General features: G+C 34.0%; 1 protein-coding gene across 5 annotated transcripts in view; it reads left to right on the top strand.

Annotated features, from left to right (window-relative positions):
- The window catches only part of LOC126778106 (ecdysone-induced protein 74EF), a 161886-nt gene that overhangs the window by 126379 nt on the left and 16300 nt on the right, over nt 1-19207 (top strand). For all 5 annotated transcript variants that reach the window (XM_050501519.1, XM_050501493.1, XM_050501511.1 and 2 more), the window contains 2 exons: nt 4872-4994; nt 13600-13803. In XM_050501519.1, coding sequence (XP_050357476.1) covers nt 4872-4994; nt 13600-13803 — 327 coding nt within the window. The remainder of the gene's footprint in view (nt 1-4871; nt 4995-13599; nt 13804-19207) is intronic.

Here is a 19207-nt window from a genome sequence, read left to right as displayed (position 1 = left end):
CTTTTTGAAATTGTATGAGAGACATTTTTATCATCTTTAATCTTTATATAGATATCCTTAAGAAAAAAAAACAATAATGAACGATATTATATTCAATCATTGTTCGTTCTACTTGATATGGATACCTATATAATTGTGACGGTCTATAACCAGAATTTTAAGACCTTTCATTTCATACAAATTATAAGAAGCGGAGGTCCTTCAAGCGGCCGTCGCTGTTTGAAATAGCAGAAGCTTCCCGGATGTAAGACTTTGACGTCAGCCATCTCGTAAGATTTCCCGAATCAGATTAATGTTCTCAAATGAATCTTATAAGTAACAATATAAAGTTCTAATTCCTTTGTTACACTTATATATATCGACTTCCTTTAAACTGTTTGTTATTACAAGTGCGAATTGCTCTATTGACAATATCAAGTTTTTCAACATTATTTATTGATACAGATAAAACAAGAATCTGCTTGAATAGAAAACATCCACGCATTGAAACTATAAGTATTTATTAACATAATATTGTCCTTCGCTTTCTGTTGGTAAAACAAATATAAAATTGATTATATGTAAATGTATAGCACAGTTCGTAATTTATTTAAAAACAATCAAAAGAAATCTAAAAACATATATATTAAAATAAGATTATCTTCTATATATGTTAATAGTATAAATTAGATCATTATGTAATATTCTATGGTAACAGAAATGCTACCATGAAATGACGTCATACGCCATAAAGCCATCAGTCGAATACTTCCTCGACCACCGTGGCCGCGGTCACATTGAAAACAGGTCCTATCTGCGTTCTTAAAATACACACATTTTGTTCGCGATGTTTTAAATTACTTAATCGATGCAAAGATACAAAATAAAATAAATAATTTTAATAAATAAGATCGCAAATAACAAATTCCTGTTTACGGAATCGTAGGTACATTAGAGTTGACTTGTAACATCTAAACAGGTAAATGTCTGAGCCGTAGTATATATAATATGTAGCTTCTAATATGTACATGAATACTTTAATAATATTACTTGATTATATACTAAAACGAATTTAATGAAATTTTCTATAATATTATTTAATATATTTTGCATTTCTTGATTTTATATTTGTATTTAACACAATGTATTATTAGTAAGTAGTTTGTTTTCGGGTTGATGTGCTTGCGCACCGAAATCGTAAAAATTGCTAATCCACGTTGAAGAAGATATTTACAAAACATTAATCCCATTTTCTTGATTATTTCCTTCTGTCAGTAAAAATAAGCCACATGTCTTTGTGTCCAATTTCAAAATAACTGGCTGAGATTTAAAGTAGTACTTTAAATTTTAATAACTTAAAAATACAAAAGTTCTTAATTATTTATCAAGTAAAGGAAAAATGAAAATCTAATGTAGGGCGATAACTGTATCTATCTTATCATTCAGTGGGTAAATAGTTTTTCTAACCAATTATATAGGTATTTTTTAACAGGAAAAATATATTTTTCTTTAATAACAAACCGTATACATTTTTTAATCTGTAAAAACTAAAACTACGAAAGTTACTAAATTATCTATTTTATCTGTGAATAAAGTTCTTTTGATTTCCCTTTTTTATTAGTAAAAAAAATAAAATGTTCACGACGTAGCAATGCTTAAAATAATATTTTGTACGGTAAAGTTTAAATAACGAACTTGATAAAAAACATCCGCAACATATGTAAGTTTATTTCACTGCTAATTCAACCTCACAAAACCACTCTCATCTAAAAAAACCCTCCAAAGTAATAAAAACGTTCTTCATAAATGGTTGCAACGCGACCATTGAACTGCATAAACCACTAGTATTTTACTAGCTGAAATATTATCCCTGCACCGCTATTGGTCCCCTCGAGTGCATTCACCTCCTCCCTGGGGCCAAGGGGGACTCGCCCGCATAACTTATGCAAGTTAGTTAATATTTTAGCAGAGCAGGAAAGTAAAAGTAGGGGGGGGGGTGTATCAGGATTACAGAATGTCTAGGTAACCTCCGCGCCCGCCTTTGACGGAGCCTGCGGTGAGATTAATTTACGTTCCAGCGTTATCTCCGAAGTTGTTAGGGGTGGCGAAATTATATAGCTTTTGCTCGCTGTTTCGCTTTCTTGTTTTAAAAGAGCGTAACAAGTAAAATTATTTTTGCATAAGAAACTTAAAGCAATATGTAAATAACTTAAAATCCCTATAAAGTTATATTTGATATTGATCATGTGTACATACATTATATTGAATGGATTTGTATGGCAAAATTATTCAGGCATCGATATAATTAGTAGTCGATATTTATTAATTGCAACATACTCTCCTCAACTGTCAACAAGTTTTAACATTACTTATATAAACAATTTATCCAAAACGGAATATTTAAGCTAGAAATACGTATTATTCATTTACAACACTGTCCCTTTTGAACTGAATGTACTGTTTGTGGAAAAAGTATTATTCGTGAAAATGGTTTTTTAAGTACGATTTAAGCCTTACAATATGTTCGTGTTTCATATCTAAATGAAATAAGTAAAAATGTAAAGAATTTGACTAAAAACACAATTCGGATTCAAAATGATCGAATAACTTTCACATAAAACGCTGACATTGCCGGTTGGGCGTAAGCGGAAGTCTAGCCTGGGCCGGATGCCCTGAATTCAGCGCGTATCGATTAACACGAAGCCTACGCTGTATATGATGCCATAGAACATAGCTATAATATTACAATTCAATGTTACGCTACTAAAATGTTTGATGAATACTTCGGAATAGCGATGTATGCACAGATTTTTGTAACTTATTTAACTAACAATAATGTACACAACAGACAATATGATATTCTATCATAGTTAGATTTTTCTAAATATTCTGAAGCTTTGTAAAACAGTTGTAATTTGTATTTTAAAAATACTTCTTTAAAAAGTTTTACTAACTAAATATTTTTGTTCTCAGAGAAAATTGAAAGTATACTAAAGTATGCTCTTTAAGCAGTCGATTTCTAGTGCACTTAGGAAAATGGAATTATTCTGTTCAGAGGTCATCGACTCGTAGCCATCTTCCTATGTCTTGAATAATGCAGAATCCGAGCTTGCAGCTGCTCTTAGCTATAATCGTGTTCTTGCACTTTGTACAACACTGAATTGTATTCTCTCAAACTGTTGTAGAATTTTAACTAAAACGTTGAAGATCAAAACGAATTTTGATTTTGGTATTTTTAATTTCTTACACAACTGAGATATAAATAATGGTCTTCCGTTTTTTTATTGCATAATTTATGAGTGAATGTAATTTATATTATAAACTAAAAATACAGAATAATATTGAGCTAGCGTTATATTTATATCAATATCGAAATGTAAATTACGTTATAGTGTCGTGCTAGAAGCCGCTTGTCACAGCATGATGCTGACAATTGAGTTTAAAGTACCTGTCGACAAAACGTAAAAGAAATAAGTGAAAAATATTCGAAACATTTTCAAGCCACGTCGGCAAACATTTACAAACTTTGATGGGCGAAACTTGTCTTAAATATAAAACGGTTTACACGGCGCGCGGCGTCTAGCCATTTACCAGATGAAAGCTGACTGCTCGAAATTACTGAATCAAACCCGCTACACGACTGAATATAAACATTTCAGAAGTAAAAATGTTTCAGATAAGAAAAGTTCAATAACATTATTAAAGTATGATTAGAAGGGTTATAATTAAAATTTACGAGTGGCTTTATTTGTGTCGTTTGTCGATGCATCGCGTGCGCCACGTTCGCTACGTTCGCGACGTTCGCCGAATTTGCATTTCGTCTCATGTTCATATCCCACATCAGACGGCCATGTTCTGTGCCGTAAAGAGTTCACACTCCGTCTAGACATTTCGACCTAGACGAAAGGGAGAGTGTTCCTCTCTCTCTGCGGCAAACATGCGCACTGTTGCGGAGGTTAGGGAGGGAACAACAGGTGGTCCAGGGAGGTCTCAAGGTCGGCGCACGGAAGCGTCTGGCTCCTGTCATTATACATTATACAATATCGATCCCATAACTTCTTATATAGCAAACCGTTGATTTTATTATTACACAATATAACTTTATTGAAAATAAAGCTTATAAATATATATATATATATATATATATATATATATATATATATATATATATATATATATATATATGTAAATTAGTTAATTTGTTTACACTTTAAATGTATAATTGTAATGGGTACGCCGGTTATTGCTTCATCTAAATTTTAATACTTATTTTTGATAAATAATATTTGTAACAAAATAAATTAAGTTAGTTCTAGAAGTAATTTCTGAAGTACGAAAACATACGAGTTCTGAGAAATATTACAAGTACAGCATATAATTCCAGACAGAATTATCCCGCCCTCATACCCGCGGGACATATTCCAAGTTCTAATACCTGGATACATTTCATTACACAAGCATACTGGGGTAAACCACAACTACACGTGCCACGGATAATTAAGAAAATTTTAATGTCGTGTAGCAAAATAACATTAAGTCCGCCTACATTTTGTATACATTTGGACATAATACCATAATAGTACTAGCAATTAAACATTGTTGGTATCAAAATGTGTATGAATTGTGATTTAGGAGTATTATCTGTATACAAATACATACAGATTTACCAAACGAATAATAAATATAGATAATGCTACTAGATAGTATCATTAAAATTTTCCACACATCTTTAGATATTTTTTTGTTTATACATACCGACCAACACGATGAGTTGCAGTATCATTTCGTTAACTTACAAACAAAACCATTTCATTGTGATATCAGAAACCACATTTGTGAATATATGTGTAAATTTTGAGTTTTATCATTTACTTTTATTTTCTTTTTTACAGTGGACGGAGAGCCGACAGCTCTCTCTCTGGGTGCGCGGGGCTCACTAGGCCGGGCTCTCTTGCACGGCCTGCTTGCGCCCGCTCCGGCGCCCCGACACCATTTATATACTGCGCCTAATACAGGTAAATAGATTTATAACGACTATACGTGTTCACCTCTCTGACTCGTTTCAATTAAATGGTAAAAAACTACTAAATGTGTTGGAAAGTTGAAAGAAAAATCCTATACAAGTGACTTCAACACCACACACTTAAGAATTTTGAATCTCAACTGCCTCCGTTCCACCCCGTTGTGACGTAGTAAATACAGCGGTACCACAAAAAAAGTAGTGAAGCTCTAAGTATCCCTCGGGGGGTCACAAAGCGTAATCAATAAAATATAACCAGTTACAAATGTTCTTCAAAACTGCTTTGCGCTGGAAGGATTTAGAAAAGTTTTTAATGTGTTGATATTTCAACTTTTAAGGTTGAATATGCTCAATAAAGCAACAAGACACTTACACTTTTTTGTAGTAGTCTGTACTATGTACTACAAATACAACTGTGAGTACTTTATTTTACTTAATTTTTTTATTGCTAAAAACTATCATACTCGAAAAATGTCAATGTTTTATTTCTATACATTTAAGTACATTTATTATGAAACGAATTGACGTACATTTAGTATGTAGAATAGCAATTGAAATATTCTCCAAAAATTTCGGATAAAATATCGCCTGACATTAGAATAAATATGTTACAAGATTTGCCGGGCATAGTATACCAGGTAGGTATTATTTAGGTCAGCCTTGTACCTAAAGGTTCGTACCGCCGCGCCGTACAGCGGGCTTTGTCCCTAAATAGTGTTTGCTGGCGGCCATTTTCGTGACATAAAGGTTTCTTTCACAAGAGAATAGACAACAACTGAATGTTTATAAATTAGCGTAATTTGTATTACTGAAGGCGTATCGCTAACGGGGCGTTTGACTAACGCTTCTCTGACGTCCTCGTGACGTACAGCACCAGCGTGAAACCAACTATGAATATGTTTTTATCCTTTTATGATTCATATTCTAAGTTACCGTGTGATTTTCGGCAGATTAATATAACCACGCATTTCAACCCGTGTTGTCGTCGGAACCGACTGAACCTCCACCAACAAAAACCCCAATGATGTTTAGTTCAGGCTGGCGAGTAAATCTGCGTAATACAATTTTGTTGCCGTGTTTTAACAACTGCACCAACCAGGAATAAAGGGAACTAAGCTTATAAATGATTCATAAGTAAAGATAAGAGGATTAAATATAGCTAGTAACAATATAATATTCTCAAAATGTTAAAAATGACTTTAAAATAATTTACATTATATAAAGGTCATATCTTTGATAACAAAAATCAAATAAAGTCCTCATTTTCGTATTTCGATGCTTTCTCATTTCGAGAGTAATCATCTCGAAGATCCCTGTTATACGAGAGAGAGAGCAACGGAAATGATTTTAGGTCCTCGACACACGTACATAGCGGTCGTCGGTATACCTTACTATTGTGTAAGCAATTTCCTCAACCGAGATCGACCTCAACAAAGGATATTATAAGTTATTTAATGTTGTCTGAAAACAGACGATTTATCCGAGAGAAATTGGAAATTGTCTATTTTGACAGTTAGTCAGAAATAAACAGGATCAGTTGAAGAACAATTTAACGAACACTTATAAACACAAATTAAGCCTGTGTGCTTGCCCGGGTTCGAAGCGGCGACCTTCGGTTCAAATTCATGCGGTCTCAGCACCAGATTAAGCTGCCGGAGAAGAAGAAGTAAATTGTTTCTTATAGAATAATTATTTAACTAAAAAACTAAATTTTTTTTAATCTATCAATTACTAAATTCTAAATAAACGTTATCAGTAAAATTAAATAAATCGCTTAAAAATGTAACGATTAGTATGAATTAAGGATATTTCATCCGGTTGTGTTCACGGAATTCGAAGTGGACCGACAATTCTGCTATATTTAATACTTAATGAAAAAAAATATGTTGTGATGAGTTAACATCACAGATACATTTTTTATGACAAAACAATGTATTCGTTGTTTTTACAATAAACTTTTTAATAGCCTTACAAAGTTCTGATGTTAAAAAAGGTCTTAAAACTTCGTACCAATAACGTGCCTTTTTAAATATTCTTTAATAATTTTCAACGAATGTACGAATATTTTCGGTAACAGAAATGTTAATATATAAAGATTCAAACCCAACAATTAACATTTAAAACGAATGACATATTGTGCAGCTTCATAATATAGGAGACTATAATTTTAGTGTGAAACGACATTACTAGATATTGCGCATGTGACGTGCTTTATACCTCGCATATTGCCTACGGGTACAGGTGACCATTTACCATCAAATGGGCCTTCGGCTGGTTTATGCGATACAGCCTAACTGACATACCACAAACAATCATTCGTTATGAAGCATTTCTGTATTGCAAATTAAAAATATTATTTTAATCTGTTAATAATAAAACGGTAAAATAGGAATTCTAAATTTAAACGAAAAAATAATTAAGATGAATATCTAATTCCATAGCGTTATCGATTAAAGTATTTTTGTGTAATCTGAGTATTTGCTTCCGTCTGCATGTGGTCTAACGTAGGTTTACATATCTAAGCTGTGAAGAAGGATTACATAACGACCTACATAATATATAGTAGGCACCAAGTGTCTTATATTTTTTGGCGTGCCTGTCTCACGTTCAGGCGACCGAAACCCGTTATGACGTGATATTTTATTTGGTCTGTTTCTAACCGTCTGCTTATAATGAAATACCCGTTCGATATAATAATATAAATTCTGCATAAATAAATGTATTAATTCCCAGTAAAAGAGGAAGGTTTTGTTACGTATTTAATATGATAAAACTACACAACTATATTTTTTTTTAAGAACGAATAATATTATATATATTTACACAAGACTAATTGTTCGAAGCGAAAGTTCGCGTCAAAACAAGCGGTAAGGTCGAGGTATGAAAAATTCATAAAGAACAAAGAGGAAGTGCGGGGCAATCGATACCCTCAGCTGATGGCTCCCAATGTCACGACCGTGCCCCCCGATCTCCCCGCACGCACACAGCTATACCATTCAATGCGACACGCCGCACACACATTGCGTAACCGTTATTTAGTAGGACTACTTTTACTAACGAAAATATTATGTAAAATTTTAATATTAGGTAATTTCTGTTTGCAATTACGATTAAAATAATATCATTATCGATATTAAAACATAATTGTCAATATCAATTAAAAACGAAATTTTGTGAGAAGAAATATATATATATAACAAATGAAAAATATAAATGAACGCTTCTTCAATATGATTTCTCCTTAAGCCCGGTTTTGTGTCAGGCCAACAAATATACTTTACAATTTTGAGGTTATTTGTTAAAGTCTGTGTATAAAATTCATCAAAATGTTTCGTTCTAGCAGTGGCTATTGTTATCTGTATATACACAGTAAATAAAAGGAGAAATGTTAACAATAAAATTGTCACTTTCACTAAAATTAACCCTTCAAACTCAGCTGGTGCAGATGGTCAGAAAGGCCAAGTGCAAAATGTGCAATTTCATCTGTATTCAATAGTAAAATGCCCATGTGGGTGTATTGATAATTTGCACAAGTGAACTAATAGTATAGTTTTATTATTAATCTACGTATTCAAAAGGGTTCATATTTGATATTGTCCGGTTTTGACAGCTTTGATATATAGCTTCATGCGTCATTACGTCATAGCGTTTGTGTTTAATTCGCAGTAACATTTATAGGGGAATAATAATACTCTACGTAAATACGAAAAATATTTTAGATAGAATATTTATTAAAATAATTTAAAATAAATAAATGACGATGTCTTTTTACATTAATTACAAAGAAATATATATATATATTGAGAAGCAAGAACATAACATCACATTTATGTCGAAGCAAAATATTCTAATTCAAATACTTTTGTGTCGTCAACCGTTAGCAAACGCCTATTTACTTTACCTTACAACTAAGTCGGGTTAGTTACCATATGGTAATCCGATACACATATTTGAAGAGATAAAATTACATTTTGTGCAAAAACGTTTACATTAACACCAAAATCGTCGGCACCACAAAGCTTAACCCGTACAATACCGCACCGGGTCCTGAGTCCCGGCCGCGGGACGAACCTAACCAAACAATCGGGACGCAGATGGTTGCACACATTGCGTACATTTCAAATATCTTTATGCAAAAATGGGTTATACACCTTGCACTACAACTCTCTACACAATAGCCACTAATCTGTCGTTCGTCTCGTTCTAATCATGCATCATCTGCGCTGTCCCTTTTGTCAGCTCAGCTAACGCTGACACTTTAATATTATAATGTCACGCGTGGGTGCGCAAACGCAACTCATTGTTAGTTCATGAATGAAATCCATAAATATTTGCAATTTTTAAATCGAACGAGTAATTCTTTTGAAAAATTATTATTCAGAAAATTAAATTTTTTCCTTCTCTAATTAACTATTTTAATTCTAGTTTCTTTTCTTGTTATTTTATTTTATAAAAAAGTTCATAAGTTATTTAATAACAAAAAATCGTATTCATAAAGATATAGATATGTAATCTCGTATTATTATTATGAGCCAATGTAATAGATAGTCCGTCCTCTTAAACAAATTTGTTCACTAGTCCATACACGCGGGTTTATCCCTAACAGATCATATAGTACGTATATAATTGTAGAACTGACCAACGGCGCGTCATATTTAGGGTCCTAAGCACATTAACATCTTAAAGGAAATGAATAACAAAAGAAGACGCGGAAAGGGTTCTCATTTGTTAGAGTACTAGACATTCTAACTTAGAGAAGTTATGTTAGAAGTTTTATTTGTCCTTTAATAATATATATCGGCTTAATGAAACTAATCAATATGATATTTAACAAGCATTTTAACAGCCATGATTCTAAAAAATAATTATGAAATCAACTTTTTTGAAATTCCATTTCAAATATTTTCAATAAGGATTTATGTGTTATTTCCACTCTTATTACGTAACAAATAAAGTCACGTAAGCTAATGTATTAATCAAAACCTTATAATATTAATGACTTAACATAAATATTAGTCGCAATAGAAAATACGGTCTTTCCCAGTCATGTGACGTCCGTCCTGTTGTTTATTGGCTGAGGAAAAACGTAAAACTCTCTTATATTATATACTTTACATAAAAATCAGTTGTTTATTTTATTAATTATTATTCCAAGTGTCAAGTTTTTATTTCTACTATTTTGTAAATATATAATGCATAGACAATAAAATACTAATGTTAATACAATTTTATACAATCTGTTAGAAATGAATTATCATAAAAAAAATAAAAAAGCTATTTTCATTATTCAATTGCGATAACAATAATTCACTTCAATGCAATATTTTAGTTAAAACTAATGGTAAACACAAATCATAGCACAATACTGAATAATTAATACGAAATAAATATTATAAGGCATTATGACGGGTGACGTGTGGACGATCGGGTGTATAGTAACATCGAGATCTCCACGTGTATACGCCAAGTATATAACAAGTTATGTACTCAATACACCGCACGATTATTCATATGCAAAAAAATCTAAGTCATCATTCGCATGGATTATGGTCTAACGCCGCTTTGGCACAAAGGCGATGGACAGCGGTCACTCCATAAAGATGGTCCGATTAAAAGAAGGATGGGGTACTTTTGTTCCGTATTGTGATATTTTCCTAATGGGACCGCATTCCGCACTGACCGGTAGACTCGATCCGAAGGGGTCGAAGCGATCATTATTTATAGTTAATTTATTATTTTGATACGTGAGATGAAAGGGTTGTGACAAAAGTCCAATTCCGTGTTCCTGGCCGTTGGGTCGAGCTCGAGTGACCGATCGCCGCGTTCGGTGAATGACGGTATTCATTCGGTCGTCGTCGTCATAGAAATTAACATTGTAAGGGCGTAAGTTCTTATTAATTCCCATCTCCTAATTTGAATGTTGGAGTATGTTTTGTTGCCGAATGTCCTGTCTTAGGGCTTTTAATCATTTTAATAAAAACTGTAGTCAAATATTTTATAATTCTTGTTAGAGTTGGAATTTAAACATGTAATTCTTTTATTTAATATAATTAGCTATTAACTAAATCTTCTACATCTTTGTAGTAAAAAGTTAGTACAGCGACTCTATTATATTTCGCGCCCTTCAAACGCCTTGACATCTAGAGGTGATCAAACAGACTTGCAGCTGCATCGCTTATTACTCATCCAATAAGTAATGACCTTATAATATCAATGTTACTACTTTTGACTTACACGTTTACAAAATGCATTGATACATAACTTATTACTTCTGGTAACTGAAAATAAAACCAAGTAATTGACATCAAATATGGTAGGACTTTAAGTTGGAAAGCTTGGACAGTGGTCACAACTTCCCATAGAATAAGCCACTATAAGAAATATTAAACAATCCTTTCTCTACCAAAGCGACGCGAACCATTGCAACTAGGATGTCTCTTGCTCCTGTAATTACAATCTCACTCAATCTGTAAATCGGAACTCGGAATACAAAGTTATTCGGTAGTAGAATAACGGATGAACTTAGGACACTCGAACGGGCCTGCACGGAGTTCTACCACTATTAAAAGTGAAATCCAAAATAAAACTATTGAAAAATATATATTCAAGAACGACTAAGAAAAATATTGGTCAGTCTCACAAATCTGAAATATCAGTTTCAAATTAAGTTTACTATTGATCCGCAAGTTGTTTCTACTAATATTCCTACATGGTCTATTCAAACATTGCGACATTACACTCACAGAATCGTTCGGGGTCTCCAAAACTCGTTCTAAAAATAATCAGTGACATTAAAATAGCTCTATTTACTAGAGATTATACAGTAACACTATTCCATTCAACATTTAAATGGTCAACAGTGGCCGGCGAGGCCCATAGCTTCCAGGTTCCCATACCCATTGTCCGGCGTTGAAGGGTTGACAATGGTCATAAAGGGGTGTGGACAGCGTTTTAAACCTCGCACCGGTCAAATGGCCACTGGAGTTACCAGTCATAGTTTCAATGGACGAGGAAACGTATGAATAAAAAACTTTCTTTCTTACCGTATAGTCGTATGATTACAATATTTAAATACCGTTATTCGTCAAACTTTTTTATTACGAGGGCTCGGACATGAGAATGTTTCGGGCACCGATTTCCATAACCGTGAAGGTTTAGCTGAAAATTACGATCGTAAATAAACGGACCGACTAACTGTCACATCGGTCTTGTAAAACGGTTAAATGTATACAAAATCAAAATAACAGCGCATCTCGATTCAGAATCTAATAAAGTGTAATTCTTGGAATATCACACAAGCAAATTAACACAACAGTGACTCGAGATACGTAAATCACTATTGTATTGCATTATACTTACTAATTATGCAAACGAAACATACCGAAATGACGAGTACATTTGTGATGCAAAAAAATGCAACCCTAACCGCCCCTCGGCCTTTGCGACCCTAAGACAGAGATATCAGCATAATCATAAATTAAAAACATACCAAAGCATTTTTGCATAATAATAGATCGCTGACCATACGCATGCGTTCCCACACGGCAGAAACAGGTTAAGTGCAAGTGCATTTCTGCGATAGCCTCTAACGGTAGTTAAGTGTATTGTCCAAACTGACCGTTGGGTCTAAGAGACCCGGGATTAATAGCAGGGTTGCATGCGAATTATGCAAGGTGACCGTTAGATGCGACAACAGATGCTGTCTTTGTGATTTATTTGTGTTTTATTCAAATTACATAGCAGTTCACTGACATGGTTCGCCAACCATCCTTAATATCATTCTCGTATTACATTACTTTTAATTTAAGAACGAAACGTTATTTTGGCACGAATTTGAATCTAGAATATAAATATTGAAATGTGTTTTTTTTTCGTACATACCTACATCACAAACCGCAACCGAACATAATAAACACAAAATTAAAAATAAATTACATAAAAAAATAATTAAAATGATGCAATTGAGAATTATAAAATTTCCAGAAACAAATAAATAATACAATACATTATTGAAATATAATTTCTAGAACCGCAAGATGCTCGGCTCAGTCATGCCTATTTTTAATTTCACTTCAAACAGCTTCGGTGTATTTAAGTGGACATGTTTTATTATTAGTTACCGATTGACACAATGTCTTGGAAACATTGTGTATCGTTTCTATAAGATTTACACACTATATTATTAAACACAACACGTTACATAGCCATTCCCACAAAGTGTAAATAAAAACTAATTTTTAACGTAATTATTTATAATTGAAATGAAAATTTTGATCTGAATCTTGTTTGTGACTTTTTATTATTTAAAATTATTTTATCTTATTTATATGTTAATAAAGTAGGCAGTAAAATTTGAGAAGGGTAAGGAGGTTATTACAAAATGCTGCTCCAAAGCGGGTTGTTGGATAAACATGTGACCGATTTTCATCAGACACATAGGATTCCTCATGATGAGCTCAAGGTGAATTATAAACACAAAAATTGTAATTTACACGCAATCGAGTCTTAAACGAAACTCACGGTTTTACCTCTTATGATGAATAATAATCATAAGCGATGATCATAAAACGATTGTACTGATGTTTCACTTTTTTCTCCAGGCTCCCTTCCCCCATCACCAGCCGACAGTGGCGTGTCAGATGTGGAATCTTCATCATCAGGGGCCGGATCTGCGGAGGAACTGAAGGCGCGGCTGCAGCCGCCACCTCCAGCGCCCTTCCACACGCCTTTCCTGCCCTTCTACCAGCAGCATCAGATCGCCACCTCCTTGCAGCACCACGTCGCAACCCATCCAAGGCCAACCGGTAAGCGTTTTGGATTTTCTAGCCATTGCTCGATTCGATATATTTCAAGATAATTAAAGACGCGCTAAATTGTAACTAATTTATACATAATTAGAGTAACTTACCCGCTTCATATAATTATAAAGAAGTTTTACCTGAAGTTAGTTTGCATTCAAACGTTGTAAAATAATAAAACTTCGCCTAACCGATGTACATCGTTAGTTTATTTTAGAAATGTTAATTAGGTTATCTTAGGATTCTTCGGCTAGGATACAAAGGTACATATACTTTCTGATTCTATCCCAAAAAGTTTGTGTAATTATTATGACAAGACTAAAATATAAACTTCGATTTTAAGTTAAATAAAAATATAACTTGGCTTAACAACCAAACACCGGCAACAGACCCAATAGTACCATTATTTCTTATTGAATGGAATAAGCGAAGTACCGCTGACTGACTCCTCACGAGATCTCCGAAACTATACGTCTGATTGACATGATTCAGCATAGTTACTCATTTTGCGATGTAAAAGCTCACTAAGAGTGGATTAACTTAATTAAAAAATATTAAGTCGGGATGGGCAGCTCGTTACATATAATTTATTTTACATATTTTACATACAAATCAACGGAGAGTAAGTCCTCGCTGTCGACAGTTCGCCTGTGGACGCGGCTATTTATGTTGTCTGTAGTTTTTGCTCAAGTCTGGGACACTCGATGAGAATACCAATTTTATTGTAATGGGCTTCCCAACACAAGATACGCGTAAATAGTATTACTAATGAAGTCATAAATCTTTATTAACACTATAAAATCGAATAATAATCTTTAAAACTATTTAAACTTGTTGAAACTACTGGTGGTAGGGCTTTGTGCAAGCTCGTCTGGGTAGGTACCACTCACTCATCAGATATTCTACCGCAAAACAGCAGTACTTGGTATTGTTGTATTCCGGTTTAAAGGGTGAGTGAGCCAGTGTAATTACAGGCACAAGGTACATAACATCTTAGTTCCCAAGGTTGTTGGCGCATTTTTAACATTTCTTACTTTGCCAATGTCTATGGGCGTTGGTGAAAACTTACCATCAGGTGGCTTATATGCTCGCCTTCCTTTAATATAAAAAAAAACTTCTACAAAAAACGATAAAATATCTTGATCGAATTACGACCGCGACATCCAATATTATTTCCTTAATAAGCAGATCACACAAAGCACACTTGGCCTTAAACACAGCTTCACTCTTAGATACTCATTAAGGTGCATACTTATGAAACAAAAAAGAATTACAAACCTTGCGAGGATGGACAAGTTATCTTTGACTAAAGATTTATTTAATTTGAACAAGGCCTTTGTAACTTTATAACCATTTGTGAATATTATATTATAAGTGGATTATTACCTACTTTATTATTATTAGATTATTAGTGTTTAATAAGTCAAATTAAAGCCATTTTTGGATAATAATTTAAAGTTTGTAGTGATTAACATATTTTTCAATTATGCGTTTAAAAAATGAATGAAAAATAGCATTGCAAAAATTAAAGATGGAGAAACAAAAGCATTGTTTAGGTGGGAAGGTGACCGACGGTGAACGCCCCACCCGGAAGGTCACCTTACTGCGCGCGCGCAGGGTATTTGGGAAACATCAAACAGCGCAGACCGTCTTAACCCTAAACTTAGTTATATAAACTTAGCAACATGTTATTTTTAAAACATTCTTATCTACACAAATCTTATATATCGATTGGCCAAATGGAGATTGTAAATTATATAAGTAATTAATAAAACACAGCTGTTGTTTATAACAAAAATCATGATATATTTTAATTCATCTTTGATAGCTTTATTATCAATTTAGTAAATGCTAAGTAATCCGGAGTTCCATATCTATTATTGGACTATCGCACTATTGGAATTGCCTTAAAACGCAAATTAATAATCTTTAAGAAGCAATATAGAAGCAAATTAATAATAACAACAAAGTTGTAGATCCTCAACGGACTTCCGGGGGCGTGTTTAGCGCACTGGCTGCCAGCCAGTTGGCCCTCATTCTGTCTCCCAAGCACATTAAACAACCAAATTATTCAGCCACCCGACAATAACTCACGATGCATTTGTTACAATTTGTAAGAGAAAAACACGTGTGATAAGTAAATTTTTTATAAACAAAGCTATCAATTCAGATACGGAATTAGCTCGTGGGATCCATTTGAGGACGTGTGCGTTTTGTTGTGAGGAATTTACACTTTGACAAAGGGACAAAGCGTGTCACTTAAATTGTCGACTAACTCAATTATATCAAGAGAATGGATATCCATTGGATTTAAAAAAAAATACATAATTTAATAAATAATATATGTATAGTAATCATTTTATAAACAAACGAACTGTATTGACTCCCCGATCGCAGAGCCACCTACAATGAAAAACATCCAGAAATCACTCAAAAACATTCATCAAAAGCGGTCCAGACGTTTAGGGGGAGTTTATTGATATACACACGTATAAATAAATTTTATATATAAAGATAAGTTTGTAACGACTCCACGGTGGTTAGCAGTCTTTTATATAATTTTGCGATGATTAAATTTTATGAGATTAATAGTTCTGAGTAACGCCCAACGCTCGACTAAACAAAAGCAATAAAAAACGCGAAGTACCATTCCGTCATGAATTGAAGATTTGTTTGCAATCTTCACGTTTCGCTGTGTTTACCAACGCACACATTTGTGGCGCACTGATTTCCTAGAAAATATAACAATAGCCGTGACAAGATCATAAGACACGTTAAGAAATTGATGATCAGGATTGAATAAAGTAAACAGAATAATAATGTTATGATATTTAAAAGCAACAATAAAAGTATTAAATGTTACTATAAAACTATGCATGAAGCAAAGATAAAATATAACGGATTAGGCGGCAACAATTTTAAATCGAAAATTTAAAAATGAAAGATCACAACTCGATACGGTGAAGGTGCATCCCTAGCGCGGAACCCGTTGGCATAGCGATGCATCGGACGCCTGTCCTCAGCTATTTGACATTGTACAAGGTCAGTGCTCCTAATATAAAGATGCAAAAACTACCGCGCTGGCCGCGTATGCGTACCGCGTAGCGTATTGCGCCGGCGCATGCAAAACGACCACTTTCCATTATGGTTGCATTTACAAATTAACTAGTAATTACGTGTCTATGAGTTGTTTTGTTTTGAACTTGGGTATTATAAATGAGTTTTCTAAATCATGCAAACTATTATGTCATGTGAGCAGTATTTCATATGATAACTTATATTTATTGTAATTTAACACAATACGGAAAACGGAAAAAATTTTCTACGCATAAATAAAAAAAATCAGTAAAAATATTGCCAATGTCAGTGATAAATATCGTAAACGAGAAGTACTCCTCTTGAATAATTTCGGCACATAAATAAAATGTCACAACACTAAATCGATGGCTACAAAACTTAACCGACACCGACAACTTTTACCGATAATTCAGGATAACCGCTTTTATTTTCACTTACCAACAATAAAGTCAACAGCAAAACGCTTTAGCTGGAACGGAAAAGATAAGATTCGTTACAAAAACAATAACAGCGGACCGGACTTATTATGTGTCACGTTGATTACTTTTCCTGCAAACCAGGAATGTGTATCAGTATGTAATATACAAACACATTCACTAATATAGATTTTAAGATTTGTTATTTTTAAAAATGCTCTTAAGTATAAAATCAATTAAATTCAAATTTTCCAACAATTATAAATTTACACATAAATGGTGCTTGATAATAATATTCTTAAGCATTTAAAATCGAATAAATTGTTTCAAAAATACATCTTTATTACTACTGAAATCCACCGGATTTCAAGGAAATTATGCTTTGATACTTAATGTCTTGTAAGACACAAGCTGTAAAAAAATGGTAATAGGATTAAAAATTGCGCAGATCTCGCCAAGTTTTTAATGTAGCACGATCGATACACGTCTCCGTTGCAATTGTACTCAGAGGCTGCTCAGATCATGTCATGTTGGAAATGGCTGCGAGGCGTGCGGTATTGCGCTAACCACACACGAAATTTCGATGTTGCAAACGCATTGCGAAAGAGCGCGGTACCGGCGCCGCCATTGTCAGCCACTGGCGAAACACACGACCTTCCTACTCGGATTGGGCAGTCGAAACCTGATTCGAGTATGTGCCATGTTAACGCTCAAACACTAAAGCTACGTTTTTCTGAAACTATTGAAACAGGTGCTGCGATACGGAAATCAACAGTGAAATTAAAATGTGTGCACAAATGGACAAGACGATTTCACATTTTGGAGGCCACGTAAGTCAAGAAACCTCGAAAGTATTCTAAATAGACACATTGAATTCGAACATGAATTATGTTGAAACAATAAACGGGTGTAAAACATTCAGATATCGCTCGTATCGGTTAATCATCGCAGCCTTGACTTGGCGCTAGATTGGCCAATTATATGACGTACAACGATGTGAAACACCACTCTTTAGCGTCGAGAGGTTCCAAAGAATTGTGATGCGGGTTGCGTCAGAGCGAATATTTGGATGGAATACGCGAACAGTAGCTGTGGCACAAAATAAAACAACTTTTACAGCTCAGGCAACATTTACAAAGAACACCTTCGTTATGCTCCACAAGCAATGTAAACGGTTACTGGACTAATCGTGTAGTATATACAAGAACACCCGAAAATAGAATTTAAACGTATACGAATAATAACGTTTGTCGTTAATCGGCATCTCTGATCGGGCCCTGATCGCGCGGTATCCTCTCGCCGTTATGCACGCCTGATATCGCTACGGTTGTTTTTCTATTTATCATAATGACCTGAATCTGTCGTACGTTTACACGACATACGATAGCTGATTGCACATTAACTAAAACAACTAACACGTGAGTAATATATAAAACAACTTATCATTATAAGCGTGTTTTCGTGACATATTTGCACAAACGAAATGGAAATTAAAATTATCGTTGCGTCTATTTTGCAGAGCTGCATCGCGATAAGGCTTACATGTGTTCGTTTCTAACGTATTCGAGTGTGCGTGTGTGCGCGGTGCGCGGGAGTGTGCGCGAGGTGATCGTCCCGTTTCAAGGGCAGTGCAGCTAGCGCTCATATTAATAGTTGGCGACTATTTTTGCCGCGCCGCCGCTGGGGGACCGGAACGTTATTATTGACATTCGCGAACTTCCAAATCGGACTTACATCACTCTACGTGAAAACAAACTTACTTTTCCTGTTTGTTTTTTGTCACATTCGAAGAACTATTCCATCCTATAAGTTAACTCTTGATAGTTCTCAGCGCTTTTTTTTACTGCATTAAAACTACACTGAAAAAAGATGAAAGTATAAATACAGATAATAAATTATTTTTTTAATTAATTTTA

The sequence above is a fragment of the Nymphalis io genome, chromosome 2 (assembly GCF_905147045.1).
Source record: "Nymphalis io chromosome 2, ilAglIoxx1.1, whole genome shotgun sequence".
NCBI classification, from domain to species: domain Eukaryota; kingdom Metazoa; phylum Arthropoda; class Insecta; order Lepidoptera; family Nymphalidae; genus Nymphalis; species Nymphalis io.
This window is presented reverse-complemented; position numbering and strand designations above follow the sequence as displayed.